Source organism: Hyla sarda, chromosome 9, assembly GCF_029499605.1.
Source record: "Hyla sarda isolate aHylSar1 chromosome 9, aHylSar1.hap1, whole genome shotgun sequence".
Lineage (NCBI taxonomy): Eukaryota > Metazoa > Chordata > Amphibia > Anura > Hylidae > Hyla > Hyla sarda.
Window position 1 is genome coordinate 45,820,835 of NC_079197.1, and position 17,599 is coordinate 45,838,433.

The 17,599-nt window shown below is 40.8% G+C and overlaps 1 protein-coding gene across 1 annotated transcript in view; it reads right to left on the reverse strand.

Annotated features, from left to right (window-relative positions):
• Positions 1-2,336: 2,336 nt before the first annotated feature.
• NALF2 (NALCN channel auxiliary factor 2) overlaps positions 2,337-17,599 on the reverse strand; it is a 220,022-nt gene continuing 204,759 nt past the window's right edge. Inside the window, exon 3 of the mRNA XM_056540134.1 lies at positions 2,337-10,121. Within this exon, the coding sequence (XP_056396109.1) occupies positions 9,745-10,121 (377 nt within the window). The 3' untranslated portion in view covers positions 2,337-9,744. The remainder of the gene's footprint in view (positions 10,122-17,599) is intronic.

Consider the following 17,599-nt stretch of genomic DNA (forward strand, 5'->3'; position numbering starts at 1 on the left):
CTAGCCATTAAATTAGCACTTGAGGAATGGAGGCATCTGCTGGAGGGATCAAGATTTCCAGTTATTATTTACACCGATCACAAGAACCTCTCATACCTCGAGTCTGCCCAACGGCTGAATCCTCGTCAGGCCAGGTGGTCTCTGTTCTTTGCCCGATTTAATTTTGAAATTCACTTTCGGCCTGCTGATAAGAACATTAGGGCCGATGCTCTCTCTCGTTCCTCAGATGCTTCTGAAATTGAACTCTCCCCTCAACACATCATTCCTCCTGACTGCCTGATTTCCACTTCTCCAGCCTCCATCAGGCAAACTCCTCCAGGAAAGACCTTTGTTTCTCCACGCCAACGCCTCGGAATCCTCAAATGGGGTCACTCCTCCCATCTCGCAGGTCATGCGGGCATCAAGAAATCTGTGCAACTCATCTCTCGCTTCTATTGGTGGCCGACTCTAGAGACTGATGTGGTGGACTTTGTGCGAGCCTGCACTATCTGTGCCCGGGATAAGACTCCTCGCCAGAAGCCCGCTGGTTTTCTTCTTCCTCTGCCTGTTCCCGAACAACCTTGGTCTCTGATTGGTATGGATTTTATTACTGACTTACCCCCATCCCATGGCAACACTGTTATTTGGGTGGTCGTTGATCGATTCTCCAAAATGGCACATTTCATCCCTCTTCCTGGTCTTCCTTCAGCGCCTCAGTTGGCTAAACAATTTTTTGTACACATTTTTCGTCTTCACGGGTTGCCTACGCAGATCGTCTCGGATAGAGGCGTCCAATTTGTGTCTAAATTCTGGAGGGCTCTCTGTAAACAACTCAAGATTAAATTAAATTTTTCTTCTGCATACCATCCTCAATCCAATGGACAAGTAGAAAGAATTAACCAGATCTTGGGTGACTATTTACGACATTTTGTTTCCTCCCGCCAGGATGACTGGGCAGATCTTCTACCTTGGGCCGAATTCTCGTATAATTTCAGAATCTCTGAATCTTCCTCCAAATCCCCGTTTTTCGTGGTGTACGGCCGTCACCCTCTTCCCCCCCTCCCTACCCCCTTGCCCTCTGGTCTGCCCGCTGTGGATGAAATTTCTCGTGATCTTTCCATCATATGGAGAGAGACCCAAAATTCTCTCTTACAGGCTTCTTCACGCATGAAGAGATTCGCGGATAAGAAAAGAAGAGCTCCTCCCATTTTTTCCCCTGGAGACAAGGTATGGCTCTCCGCCAAATATGTCCGCTTCCGTGTCCCTAGCTATAAGTTGGGACCACGCTATCTTGGTCCTTTCAAGATTTTGCGCCAGATTAATCCTGTCTCTTACAAACTTCTTCTTCCTCCTTCTCTTCGTATTCCTAATGCCTTTCATGTTTCTCTTCTTAAACCACTTATCATTAACCGTTTCTCTCCCAAATCTGTTCCCCCCACTCCTGTCTCCGGCTCCTCGGACATCTTCTCCGTCAAAGAAATTTTAGCATCTAAAAAGGTCAGAGGGAAAACCTTCTTTCTAGTGGATTGGGAGGGTTGTGGTCCTGAAGAGAGGTCCTGGGAACCTGAGGACAATATCCTGGACAAAAGTCTGGTCCTCAGGTTCTCAGGCTCCAAGAAGAGGGGGAGACCCAAGGGGGGGGGTACTGTTACGCCGAGCGCTCCGGGTCCCCGCTCCTCCCCGGAGCGCTCGCTACACTCCTCTCACTGCAGCGCTCCGGTCGGTTCCACGGACCCGGGGCGCTGCGATACCGCCTCTGGCCGGGATGCGATTCGCGATGCGGGTAGCGCCCGCTCGCGATGCGCACCCCGGCTCCCGTACCTGACTCGCTCTCCGTCAGTTCTGTCCCGGCGCGCGCGGCCCCGCTCCCTAGGGCGCGCGCGCGCCGGGTCTTTGCGATTTAAAGGGCCACTGCGCCGCTGATTGGCGCAGTGGTTCCAATTAGTGTTTACACCTGTGCACTTCCCTATATCACCTCACTTCCCCTTCACTCCCTCGCCGGATCTTGTTGCCTTAGTGCCAGTGAAAGCGTTTCTTTGTGTGTTCCTAGCCTGTGTTCCAGACCTCCTGCCGTTGCCCCTGACTACGATCCTTGCTGCCTGCCCCGACCTTCTGCTACGTCCGACCTTGCTTCTGTCTACTCCCTTGTACCGCGCCTATCTTCAGCAGCCAGAGAGGTTGAGCCGTTGCTAGGGGATACGACCTGGTCACTACCGCCACAGCAAGACCATCCCGCTTTGCGGCGGGCTCTGGTGAAAACCAGTAGTGACTTAGAACCGATCCTCTAGCACGGTCCACGCCAATCCCTCTCTGGCACAGAGGATCCACTACCTGCCAGCCGGCATCGTGACACAGAGCCTAAAGCCCATAAAGAAAGCTGCTCATATCATTTTCACAGATGTATGATTCTGTACCTGGAGGTTGTCAGGACTGGAGGAATGGCACATAGGTAGTGATCATAGAGTAGGACAATTCTCTGGATTGTCCACAAGTCAATTTGTTGATGAATACTAAAGTCACACAGTCAGCCTGACTATTCGGAATATTGCCCTCCTTTTATAAATAAGAATAAGGAATAGCCTAAGGTTTTCTAAACTTGGATATCATGAAACCTTATGTCACCAACATAATTCTATCATGATGGAGAACATCTTTACATTCAACTCATGAGGAACAACCCGCGGCTGGTGAGTAGTCGTCTCACTATGCTTTGCTCTTTACATCAGAACAGACTTTGACTTTGAAGCTATTCTGAAGGATGGCACAAAATCTGCATATAATAATGTGCCAAAGGGCATTATTGCCAAAATGCTAATTTCTTGATCTCTGTTCTGTGTTTTTCTCTCATAGTTACACACATGCATATACACATTCCTAACAGGTTTCGCAAAGTCAGCTGGAAAAACACTATGTGAACAGAAATGATTACATAACGTGATTTCCTTCTAGACTTGGAGGTTGCCAGTCTAGACCTCTTAAGCTGGCTACATCAGATATGTGTTGGCTAACCCCCCCCCCCCAACACACAACATTTTGGTTACATGCTGTTAAGATGTTGGGGAGAGAAGGATTGGGAAAGTTGTTGTTTTTTTTTTTCTTGGAGATAAGCTGCCGCCAAAGGAGTCTGGCAGGGGCCCTCCCTCTAGTAATGGGGTTATCCAGGAATAGAACAGAGCTGATTTATTTAAAAAACAGCACCACACCTGTCTGCAGGTTGTGAGTAGTATTACAACTTGGCTTCATTCACTTCAATGGAAACGAGCTGTAATACCACACACAACCTGAGGACAGGTGTTTTTTTTTAAAGAAACCGACACTGTTTTTTTTATTCCTAAATACCCCTTTAAGAACACATGCTGAGCTGAGTATGTATGTTTATGGCAGGATCGGGAAATATACTTTGTTCAACCAACAGTTATCTAGCAAGCTTTAATGACAAAAGACACATTTATCTGTCAATATGTTTAGGAAATATTTACTTTTAACAATAAAGGACAAATGTTTCAACAAGCCACTTTGTCAATGTTACATTTTATAAATGTTATACTATGTTTACATGGGCTGATCTGTACCTGTAAACAAGTGAAACAAGTGCACTCTAGTAGTTTGGTGCTTGTGTAAAAAGACTTTACAGGGCCTGATCAGTTGCAGTGCCAGGCTCCCCCAACGATCACTGGATCATTTGTATGGCCCTTTAAATTCATCAGTGTTTGCCACATGGCCCCTGTTTACATGGTGATGTGCGGCAGGTAACAAAGATTTAAATGGCAGCACAAAAGATCCAACATTTTCTCGTTCTTAAGTTTATCGCTGGCATTTTAACTTGGGCCAATTATCAGAACTCCTATGTATGCTCATTCTGCAGATTTTTGGCTCTTGTAAAGGGCCTATAGGCAGTGTCATTAAGAAAACAATCAACTTCTCAACCTCATTCTAATGGTCACATATTGGTCAGTGTTACGAGATTCATTTAGATGTATACAAGGTCTATATAGGCACACAAACCTACTCCCAACATACATGTAGTCATGTGTGGTCTGATCCAGTATTACACAATCTGTTTTGTACTTTTGGAGAATATGATAATTTGAGGGCATCTTATTTGGTTAGAAATAGAAACTTGCTTTTGCCGTTCAGTGTCGGTGGCTTATCAACATAGCATAAAGGAAGGGAGTATCCAAACTAGTACAGAGAGAACGTGGTGCAGTTGTAATATCAAAGAACCTAATAACTGATCACAATATAACTGTAGTAAACTGAGAAATTGTTACTACGGGCACAAATGGCATTTTTCTTTTGCATTAGTTTTTATAATGCCCCTAGACTAGGTTAACTGGAGTTGGATAACCTCTTTATCTCCTGTAGGCCCCTTTCACACTGACCATGGGGAGAAGTGTTGGGTGTTTTGTCACTGGGGTACCACGGGACATCTTGGCAGCTCATCTGCTTTAAGAATGCAGTTTAAAGTGTTGGATGATAGATTCATGTATGCCTGGGAATCTGTGTATGTTTGTTTTTCTTCTCATTCACAACAGGCCATAGTAACCACGTTACTTCATCCTACTCACAACTGAGAAGTCCTCCGCTGTTATGATTACAGGAGACTCTCTGTTACATCCCTATTAGTCACAGGGACATACTGGCCCAATGAATTTCCCAGATGTTCAGGTCATTTGAAAGCAGCTGTAAGTCAAAGACTTTTAAGCTCACTCAGGGAGCTCTACGGAGCAGCAAGAACGATATCTGGGAGAGTTTAATGGTTATAAATGTCAGAAGCAAGAGAATGTGCACTAGGAAAGAGGAATTAGACACGGGAGAGAGATAGGATGCTCAGTTGTTTAAAATACAGAGCCTGGAGGAATTCAATATTGTTTCTTACATTATATTTGACGTGCTACTCTCTGGGGCAAGAACTCATTGCCAATAAAATCAGGTGTAAAGCACTGTTTAACTTACAGCATTAGATACATTATTACATCTGTAATGCACAAATATCCCATTTACTAATACACTTTCTAGCATTTTTTTTCTCCTGTCCCCTAAATGAATTTTTAACTCGGGCCAGCTAACAATGAGCAGATGCAAAGGACCTCATATCCAGATCGGTAATGGTTTTAGGAAGTCTTTTTCTTCGACAACAGATGATGTATGAATCAAAATTTGCTTGCTGTCATAATGTAAAAACAACAAACACAAATCTTATGTATGTTCTGCAAATCCGTGCCAAGACACAAAGGTAAAGATATGAAGTGCTACATAACTGTAATGTGTGAGGGATAATGGGAGACATAAGATTTCACTTGCCTTGCTAATACAACAGCATATCAATAACACTTACAGAAAATTTACATAAATATGTGAAAGAGTTAAAAGGATTGTTTTGGGTTAGGTCATCAATGTTTGGTAAGAATTCCAACCCACCCATGCAGAACTCTGCTGATCATCAGATGAAGCTACTATCCAAGGATCCACAAGCTCTGAGCATTTTATTGATGATTTAATTTTGATCATAGAATATAGTATTTATATATCTTTTCTAATACAAAACATAAGAGCCAGTACAAACCTATTAGATTTTATTTTAGCCATTATAAATCAAAGCTGGCGCTTATTTTTAATAGATGTTACAGACTTATTACAAATGGTAAGTTTTACGTGTCATCAATATTGGTGGTGTTTGACATGAATATTACTTTAAATCTGGCACACAACCCGACAAAACATGTCGGGTTTGCAATAGTAAATGAGGGCCAATGTGTGTAGAACAGCGCCTAGGGTGGCAGCTAACCTAATTATTTTCTTTATTTAATTTAAAATTGGGAGGAGAATAGCATGATGTTTCCTGATTGTTTGTAGCATTAGGGAAATCACAGCTGTGTCCTCTCCCTGATAATCACATCAATATCTTCATTTAATGCCGGTTCCTTCATTACAGTTTAATTAATGCTAGTTTTCCTTCTACCCCGCCACCCTTGTATCCCACAGCAATACAGACGCCATACATTTGGGGCATACCGAGACCCATGATGTCAAGGGGTGTGTGTCGCCTGGCCTATCATGAACGGGATAGTGTTATGCCTTTCAGGACGGTGAATTTAAGCACCTCCTGGGCGCTGTGTCTCACTTGGCTGACATCAAGCACCAGGTACTTATAGCACCGTGCATGTGAGAAGTAGGATGGCATTTACTTACCTCTATGGTTTAGGAGTCCCCAAGTAACAAGGCTTTGTGCCCTTTTGGGGTGAATACCCCAAGAGGATTTTTGTGATTATATTTCTACCTTTACTTGGGGCCATCTTACATCCTTGTGTTGGGTCAGTATATAATTGCTAGCCTTGTGTATATGTTTGCAGTTCAGTGTAATGGTTTGTAATGGTCTTTCCAGGACCATTGTAACTTGAAACCATTCTCAACATAGAAAACCGGAAACAGTCCGGATCCATGGCTTGTGTGAAAGGCTGAAAGATCTGACCAATCAAAGTGGGCACTTCACTGGTAAAGCCCCTGTATTATTGAAGAACACTCACTAATTTACTGTCTAGTAGCGCCTCCTACAGTGTAGAGCAGAATTGTACAGCTGCTTATCTGTGCCAGAACTAGCTGCTCTTTTAGACACATTGTACATAACTGTACAGAACCCCGGAGAAGCACCTGTCATCTATGCATAACATGATTTATTGTTTATAGCATCTATTTCTGACTTTTAGAAGGACTTACTTCATCTATATTAGTTATCATATCTTTTTATTATTTTGGGTTGACATATTGAAGACTTTGGAGCTAATTACTAGCTTTCGATAGAGTTAAGATCTCGACATACAATGGTTTAAACATACAATGTTCGTGGAACCAATTAATTTAGTAACTTGAGGGACCACTGTATTTCCACTGGTTATGTTTTGGTTCCATTAGGTCGTAACAGGATACTTTGTTATTTTGTTAATTATGATTCATGGCTCCAGCACTGAGCACTTTATTTTTATCTATTGAGTCAAACATGAATTATTAATTCTATATTCAGTTAAGAAATGCATATAATATGTATACAAGGTCATTTACTGATTCATTGCATTAATGTTGTATGCACTCTGCACTTTATACTGATGTTGTAACTGGGTACTATATCAATTGTGCAATTTACATATAATATTGGTTATTATGAATTGGAATATTTGCATATGAAATATATTTGTTTATGGATGCGTATTTATGTAAATGAATTTATTATGGTGGCTTGTGATCCTCCCCCCTTGTGGGAATGTAAATTTTTTTTGTGGTAATTATTAAATAAAACATTATAAAATGGTGTGATTGTTGCATTTTACAGTCAAGATAGGTTAATGTGTATCTGTTGTTTAAAAAAACTTTTGACATGTACTAGAGATATGTCAAAAATTTTGATCGGTCAGGGTCTGAGTGTTCAAACCCCAACCCATTGATAAAAGAAGCGTGGAGAAAAGTGCAGCTGACCGAGACAATCCCATAGACTTACATCGTAAGTTTGTCTCACTTAGCGTGCTCTTCTCTCAGCTAGTTTTAGCTATCACTCAAGGTCTGAGCGCTCAGACCACGACCGATCAAACTTTTGACATGTCTCTACAACGTGTCAAAAGTTTTTTCAAGTGACAGTGTCCATCTAAGCTTCTGCATTACAATAACTATTTGTGTATAGAAAAGACCTGTCAATAAAACCAAACAAGGTGGGGAAAAGGAAAAGGGTAGCCCCCTATTGAATACTACTTTTTTTTAAATTGGCAGTAGTTTAGTGTAATGAGAGGACTGCTGCTATTTGATAAATAGATAGAAAGGTAGATAGATAGATAACCTCTGAGAACTTAAATAGTTACAGAAAATGCCTACAGGAAATTATGTTAATATTCACTTATGTAGAATTCCCCTAGAAATTATCACAGATGTGTAATTACTGAACAAATTTAAGCTGCCAAAACAGAATAGTCACATTCCTATCTGGTAACAGACGATGCATTAAAAGATTCTGCATTGTGTTACAATTTAATTGTATGTGCAACATATGAGACTGAAATACACACCTAATCCTGTTTCTTCTGGCAAGACTGAATTAAGATGACTTGAAGAAGTAAGATGCTGACTATAAAGATTTGTGTACACAATCAGTCACAAGCAAAGCCTTTCACACTGTGTAGGTGTTTACATAGTAATAGAAGTAGGACCATACATATCTTCTAAGCACATTCAGGAGTGGTCTACAGCACAAGTGTGTGTACTTAATGTTTAATTAATTAAGTACATCAACCACAATAACTCATCCCCTATCCAAGGTATCTAATCATTTGAACCTGACCATTTGGACCGCCCGTGATCAAAGAACTCGGTCCTTATGCTCCTGTCAAAATGGAGCGGTGGTAACGTGTGTTCAATGCTGCTCCATCCATTCATTGTCTATTGGAGCCGCTGGAGATTGTGCTCAATTAATAATAATAATAATAATAATCATAAATAGAGCGGCGGTTTGTACACATGACTGCAGCTTTGTTCTAATGGAAGCCTTGGGACTGAGTTCTCAAGATCAGACACTTATCTCCTGTACTGCTTATATACAGATCTTATTTGCCAACGTGTAGTTGCATATAGAAGTGGGGTTACATTGTTACCTTCCTTAATATCTACTCAATTTATTAAATTTAAACCCAAAGCTTGAATTGGTCATATGTTGTTTAAATAATAAGACAGGGTAACTGGATATTTATACTCAGGTTTTGATATTATTTGATGTTTCCATATATTATGGACAAGCAACTTCTGGACTTATGATATGAAGTTATGGCTCACCCATTCCCTAATTATACAATTGTGGTTCTGGGTTCTCTAGGTAAGTGTATTGGTTACATTCCGATTGCATTGTGACATTTCACATCTACACATCACCTGGTGCATAGGACATGATGCTGTATGACCCTCTATAAATACCATATATTCTATTTATCTCTATAAGTTTTTCTTACATTTTATCTCTCATTCTCTAAAACATAGTTTTCTGTACATCTGTGATATCGTAAAAGATTTAATTCTATTTTTTTGCACATTCTGTTAAGATCTGTGGCTCATGATGCCTGTTGATTTGTAACCAGTGATTACGGGACTTTTCCTGCAAATAGAAACATCATTATGACATCTTCACAGGATATGTCTAGTCATTGGATTGCTTTTCTAATTGTAACCCTGGCTTGATGACATTAAAATATAGTTGTTGTTTTTTTTTTTTGTTTTTTTACTATTTTTAGTTGTTCACGTTAGAAATACGGCTGCCATTTGGCCATAAGCTGTTGGATATTTGGGCCAGCTTTCAATCAGCATGACCAAGAATACATTCAGGGCAGCAATAAAGCACTTAGCATCTACCACAAGTAAGGCTCACTGGTAGTTACCAGCGGGCTCAACCGGCTGTTAATTTCTCTAACCATGGAGCGCCATGTTTTACTTGGCCAGGCATTCTTTCCACTTTTACACTACTCCTTATAATGATACTGGACCACCCCAATCTGACTCTGCCTTACATTGCTTCTGCATAACACAAGCATCATTTCAAGGCCACTGACACAGAACCCTTCTCAAAGTTGTGTCTCACGGCCCTCTAACCCAAAGGACTCTTTTTTTCACCATGCTGTGTCATGGTTAACTGCTGCTGAGGGCAATCTCCCATTGCCTCTGGGTCATAGAAAAGGGCACACCCTTTAGAAGAACGTATTCCAATCTTCTGAGTTTTCTGAAAGCACTGCCACGTGTTCACTCTTCACGTGCTGATGTCTCATCCATGCCAGGCATGGCTTCCAAGCTCACCCCATTTTGCACAGCCGAAAAGGAGGCCATGGTGTGGAGCAACATAAGCACCAACACACACAGCTTTAGTCTCGTGTTTCCGAGGCGGGATCCCGCTGAGACCGGCAGCAGAGATGGTTTGTGATGATGGTGGTAAGGATGCAAGTGATGGTGCCGATGGTGAGGGTGCTGGTGGTGGCGACTGCGGTGTTGGTAATACATGGATTGGGAGTTCGAAGATTTGGTAGATGTGTTGTGGGCGCCGCTCCCTGGGATGTTGCAGGAATGCCATCGGACATCACAACAAACCGCATCTGTGTTAGACATATGGTTTTCTAGCAAATCTGTTAAAAAAAAAATATAGTGTTAGCAACAGAGAAGTACTGGTTAGCCTGGTATGCTTTTAAAATTGACAAGATTGCAGCTTCACTTAAAAGTGCCATGTTCCGTTGGACCACTTATAACATTTCAATAAACATTTGCTACTGATGTATGTTGCTGAATTCCTGACTGCATTTTCGTCATTCACACATTAAAACATTTTATACAGCATTTTTTTTTTGCAGATTGTAGTCAATTACAATTTTCAAAACTTCACAGTCACCTGTGTACTAAAATACATAATAACCCCAAAAAATTGTGCATATGGGTGGCTGAGGTAAGCCAATGGGCAATTTATCTGCTTATATATGAAATGAAGAGCCAGAAAGTTATGTCGACATATTCTGTACGCTGACAATTTATGCTAAAATTAATACATAAATAATAACTCCTTACTTGTCTGCACAATATTAGTATGTTGTACTGAGGAACCAAGTTTCTATGCACAGTGCAACTTGCATAGAAATACAGAATACAGTTAATGTAAAGGGATATGAATGAAATTGATGAGGGGACTGCTGGGAATTGTAAGTGCTAGAAATAACAAAATTCCCAGCAGAGGAGATGAGGCCCAGGCTATGTAATCTTACGGTGATTCTATGCAGACCCCAGCACTGAAAGGGTCAAACAGATGTTTAACCTTTGGAAGTTTGATGACTAGATGTTGGAGCTAATGCAAAATAAAAGCTTAGGATGCAAGACGTTCCTTTAAGAGTCAAAAGAAAAAAATACCTGGGTGAACTCCATGGAACTATTTGTAGATTTGCAGAACAGATATGAATGTAATATGAATGGTGCTCAACAAGTAAGTGACATGAAATGTACAGGTCTCCATAGTCAGGACATCTGATTGGTTGCTATGGGTAACTGGTCTACGTTTCCTCTGCACAGGTTTTCATAAATCTCCCCCAATAAATGACAAATAGGCCCAGATTGATCAATCTGCCTGAAACCACAACACAGCTCAGCCTTTATATCATAACCAGCTTTGGTAAAATAATAGCTAAGCTGTGATTGGTTGCTATAGGCAAAAGCATACAGTTGTGGTTTCAGGCATATTGATAAATCTAGGCCATTGTTTGTACTGTCTCAAATGGAAAGTTTTTGTTTTGGTGAAAAGTAACTTTTTTTTAGTTCTAACTGGTTCAAATATTAAAAACTTCATGAATATTTATTAAAGAGTACCTGTCATAAAACCATATTTTCTAAACTAACTCAGAATAAATTTCCTAACTACTCCTAACACCCCTTCTGCCCACATTGTGTGAGCTCCAGAAAGGAGAAAGTGGGCGTTCCCCAGTAGGCATGACATCACTGAAACTGCATGAACTGTGCCTCGCCATGCTCTGCACGTGCTTCCTGAGTTTGGTCTCCTGCCAGGCTAAGAGGAGACCAAACTAATTGTTTGACTTGAACAGGGAACAGAACAGAGCCGACTAGTGGCCGTTTTTTCCATCACAATAAAAACATATAAAGGATGAGAATTTTAACAGCAAGTAAATAGCAAAGAGTATTATAATTACAAAAGGATCAATATATTAACCTCTTAACGACGCAGGACGTAAATGCACGTCCTGGTGAGCTGGTACTTAACGCACCAGGACGTACATTTACGTCCTAAGCATAACCACGAACATCGGAGTGATTCTCATGTCATGTGCGGCAGGTCCCGACTGCTGATAGCAGCCAGGGACCCGCCGGTAATGGCGGGCATCCGCGATCGCACAGATGTCCGCCAATAACCCCTCAGATGCCGTGATCAATACAGATCACGGCATCTGCAGCATTGCGGACACTAAAATTTTCCCTATTTCACCCCCAAAAATTTACCCTATTTCACCCCCAAAGAGTGTTAACAAATATTTGATATATATATTTGGTATCGCCGCATGTGTAAATATCCCAACTATTAAAATAAAATGTTAATGATACCGTACGGTGAATGGCGTGAACATGAAAAAAAAAAAGCCCAAAATAGCTGCTTTTTTATAACATTATATTCCCAAAAAAAATTATAAAAAATTGTATTAAAAGTTTTATATGAAATATGGTATTGATAAAAAGTACAGATCACGGCGCAAAAAATGAGCCCTCATACCGCCGCTTATACGGAAAAATGAAAAAGTTATAGGTCTTCAAAATAGGGGGATTTTAAACATACTAATTTGGTTAAACAATTTGCGATTTTTTTTAAGCGCAACAGTAATAGAAAATTATGTTATCATGGGTATCATTTTACTCATATTGACCCAAAGATTAAAGAACACATAATTTTTACCGTAAATTGTACGGCGTGAAAACAAAACCTTCCAAAATTTGCTAAATTTTTCTTTTTCATTTCCCCACACAAATAGTATTTTTTTGGTTGCGCCATACATTTTATGGTAAGTGAGTGATGGCATTACAACGGACAACTGGTCGCGCAAAAAAATATTCCTCTTACTAGTCTGTGGATGAAAATATAAAAGAGTTATGATTTTTTGAAGGAGAGGAGGAAAAAACGAAAATTTAAAAATAAAATTGTCTGAGTCCTTAAGGCCTAAATGGGCTGAGTCCTTAAGGGGTTAAAAGTTTAGTTTGGTGACAGGTACTCTTTAACATTTCTTGTTCTACTTCACATATAATAAATGTTCATAGACATCAGATGATGTCAGTCTAGTGCTAACTTTGCTATGAAATCTTTTCACTTTTCCGACGATATCATAAGACTCAAAACATTTTAGGGTCCACATTAATGCTTAAATACCTGGACCCTGTGTGGCTCTACTGAATATAACTTAGATCGCCACAGATCCCTATTGTGATCTCAGTTTAGTACTGCAGTACTGAGGTATCCATATAGACCCTCAAATGATTACAATTACAGTGATCTTGCAAGTTATAATGACCGCAGTTTACAATATACATGCATACAATAGTCTTTTTCTGGACCACCGTAACTTGAAGCCATACAATGCAACAGATCCAATCCAATTTGCTCCAATATAGGCAGAGTCAAAGAGGCGCTTGAAACCAAGGTGAGAGTAAAACTTCTACTTTATTCCCATAATGCAACGCGTTTCGCGGAGGTTCCGCTTCATCAGGCATGAGAACTGTGCAGTTTATATAGGGAGAATCCTTAACCCTTTCAAGAGGGGAAATGATTCACCCCTTACAATTTAGACTGATATTAGTTGTATCTAAAATCTTACAAGTCTAAATTGTAAGGGGTGAATCCTTTCCCCTCTTGAAAGGGTTAAGGATTCTCCCTATATAAACTGCACACCGTGTTCTAGTTCTCATGCCTGATGAAGTGGAAACCTCTGCGAAAGGCGTTGCATTATGGGAATAAAGTAGAAGTTTTACTCTCACCTTGGTTACAAGCGCCTCTTTGACTCTGCCTATATTGGAGGAAATTGGATTGGATCTGTATCTGTGAAAGGTGGAGCGGCTGCTGGAACTCTACACTGTATGCACTCTTATCCATGGTTGTACTTGGACGCAGTACAACCCCACTTGGTAAGCGCATATTCACATTCTGCGTTACATGTACACCTTGCGGTATCACACTAGGGAGCGCTTCCTGCTCTGTTTTTTATTCTAATAAAATGCAACAGACAAACTATATCCATGGCACATGAAAATGACTGGAAGATCTGACCGATCAGAGTGGACATTCCACTGGTAATATACTGTATAACTGAAGTGAATGCACTTATTTACTGTCTATTACCACAATTAATTCAAAAAAGCGTAAAGGAGTCATTTAATTAAAGTGTAAAATATATGTAATTTTATTGATAAATATTAAAAACATGCAATTCATAAAAGATAGGGGGGAAAAACTACAACCACTGGGGGAGGTTGAACAAAAAGGGCCGACACTATCTGCTTGTGCATCAATTCATAACAATAAATAATGTGTATGACGGGTAAACAAATTTAAAGTGCATAATAAGGGCTTGCAGCAGCTTCCATAAGGTGCATTAGCATGAATAAATACCAGCATACATACCAAAGTACAGATGTAAAAGTGTAATGGCAAAACCAAGCAGGAGTGGCGTCACCACATTGTTTTCAGAATGGGCGTGACAGCCATCATGCCGTGACAGCCATCATGCCCCTTCCTACAGACATGAATTGAGGGGGAGTTGCCTAACGTGACAGGAGTTACCTGACGTGACAAGGAGGCGTGGTGTGATGTGACGATCACCACTGCCGGAACCAGTGTTCTAAACATAATGTTTACAACGTTGGGTACTGCACGAAGATCATGGGGGCCCCAGTGGAGGGACCCCCACAATCAGACATCTTATCCTGTTATTCTTTGCATAGAGGATAAGATGTCTAGGGGTAGAGTACCACTTTTAGGTAAATGTTTTGAGGTTGACATTTTGAACTAGTTTTCCATAGAGTTTTGGACCCAAGATACAATATTTTAAAGTTACGATGTTGATCTAGAAACAATTAATACCATAACTTGAGGGAGCACATTATAAGTAAACTTATTGGTAATGTAAATATTTCTAATTCTGAGATTCCATTTCTTATCATGAGTATCTATTTGCAGGGATTTAGGGGTCAGCTGTCACGTATGGGCAGGGAAGGAGTGCAGCCCTGTTCTCACCCTCTAATCCTGCCTACTTGCTTATCCGCCCTAAACAGTGGATCGACAACCACTGTGACGGTCCCTTCCTAAAATAAGTGAAGGAAGTCACTGTCAACAAAATAAACTACAATACAGACACAGGTCAGGATACAGTAACGGAGCACACAGACCAACAGAAATGATATCTAAACAAACACACACAATAAGTCACAGTCCACTAGCCTAGTCAAAACCAGGAGTTATCAGAAGTGCCAAGTCGCAAAAACAGGAGAATAGTCAGAATGCCAAGCCGGAAAGTCAGAAATACCAGATGACCTGAAATACAAGAAATAATGCTAGCTACTGGAGTAAGCTCTTTCACAGGCAAGGTCTGAAGGTATAATGCAGGCTTAAATAGGGAGCTACTCAGGAGAAAAGCCAACAAGGTCAGCTGACCTAGTCCAGACAGCTGGGCATAACCCAGCAACCATAACAAACAAAAGAACCTTCAGAGCTGGAAAGATTTAACCCTGCGGGTTCTGGCAGAGCCTTGAAGTTTCCTTTTTCTTTAAACCCCCTTTCTTGTAAGACTCTTATTCTTTATCAGTATACCTTAACCGCTTAAAGGGGTACTCCGGTGGAAAAACATTTTTTTTTCTTTTTTAAATCAACTGGTGCCAGAAAGTTAAACATATTTGTAAATTACTTCTATTAAAAATCTTAATCCTTCCTGTATTTATTAGCTGCTGAACACTACATAGGAAATTCTTTTCTTTTTGGAATGCTCTCTGATGACATCACGAACATACTGGTCTCTGCTGACGTTATTATAATAATAAGTCTTTATTTATTTATTGTTATCCTTAGTGAGATTTGGACCCAAGGCCCCAGCACTGCAAGGCAGCAGTGCTAACCACTAAGCCACCATGTTTCCCTTAGCATACATCTGCTATGCACTGTTGCTAAAATGGACAGAGATGTCAGCAGAGAGCACTGTGGTCGTGATGTCATCAGTGTTCCAAAAAGAATGGAATTTCTTCTGTAGCATTCAGCAGCTAATAAGTACTGGAAGGATTAAGATTTTTTAATAGTAATTTACAAATATGTTTACCTTTCTGGCACCAGTTGATTTAAAAAAGAAAAAAAAAATGTTTTTCCACCGGAGTACCCCTTTAACCCCTTAACGACGCAGGACGTATATTTACGTCCTGCGCCGGCTCCCGCGGGCCGCGATCCCGCATCATATCGTGTCGGTCCCGGCGCTCATCAATCGCGGCGATGTGCGGTATTAACCCTTTAGAAGCGGCGGTCAAAGCTGACCGCCGCTTCTAAAGTGAAAGTGACCCGGCTGCTCAGTCGGGCTGTTCGGGACCACCGCGGTGAAATCGCGGCGTCCCGAACAGCTTGCAGGACACCGGGAGGGCCCTACCTGCCTCCTCGGTGTCCGATCGGCGATTCACTGCTCCGTGCCTGAGATCCAGGCAGGAGCAGTCAAGCGCCGATAACACTGATCACAGGCATGTTAATACACGCCTGTGATCTGTGTAAAAGATCAGTGTGTGCAGTGTTATAGGTCCCTATGGGACCTATAACACTGCAAAAAAAAAGTTTAAAAAAAAGGGTTAATAAAGGTCATTTAACCCCTTCCCTAATAAAAGTTTGAATCACCCCCCTTTTCCCATAAAAAAAATAAAACAGTAAAAAAAAAAAAAATAAACATGTGGTATTGCCGCGTGCGTAAATGTCCAAACTATAAAAATATATCATTAATTAAATCGCACGGTCAATGGCGCACGCACAAAAAAATTCCAAAGTCAAAAAAAGCGCATTTTTGGTCACTTTTTATACCATTAAAAAAATGAATAAAAAGTGATCAAAAAGTCCGATCAAAACAAAAATCATACCGATAAAAACTTCAGATCACGGCGCAAAAAATGAGTCCTCATAGCGCCCTGTACATGGAAAAATAAAAAAGTTAAAGGGGTCAGAAGATGACATTTTTTAACGTCTAAATTTTCCTGCATGTAGTTATGATTTTTTCCAGAAGTACGACAATATCCAACCTATATAAGTAGGGTATAATTTTAACCGTATGGACCTACAGAATAATGATAAGGTGTAGTTTTTACCGAAATATGCACTGCGTAGAAACGGAAGCCCCCAAAAGTTACAAAATGGCATTTTTTCTTCGATTTTGTCGCACAATGATTTTTTTTACATTTCGCTGTGCCTGTCACTGCAAAGTAGAATTGGCGACGCAAAAAATAAGCCATAATATGGATTTTTAGGTGGAAAATTGAAAGGGTTATGATTTTTAAAAGGTAAAGAGGAAAAAACGAAAGTGCAAAAACTGAAAAACCCTGAGTCCTTAAGGGGTTAAGTAAAAGAAAACCCTCTGAACTACAGAACTTCCTGCCCAACAAACAGGTAAGAAAAACACACACATGCTGCCAAAACATATAACACATGTATATTGCAAAAAAACAAAACTTACAAAGAAGATGCCATATAGTAAAAAAAAATTAACCACCGGAGTACCCCTTTAAGGACTTAGGGAGTACCTGTATGCCCTGAGTCTGCTACCGTTCTATAACGCTGGGCCACATCGTTAACAAGGGCCAGGACCTGTGGCTAATAGTGCGAACATTTAAAAGTTGATCGCCGCGTCTGAAGGGAAACTAAAACATTGCGGCGAAATTGCGGCATCCCGTACAGCTGTAGGACAGCAGGAGGGTCCCCTACCTTTCTCCTCGCTGTCTGATCGCCAAATGACTGCTCAGTGCCTGAGATCCAGGCATGAGCAGTCAAGCGGCAGAATCATTGATCAATGGTTTTCTATGAGGGACCATTGATCAATGTAAAAGACCAGTATGT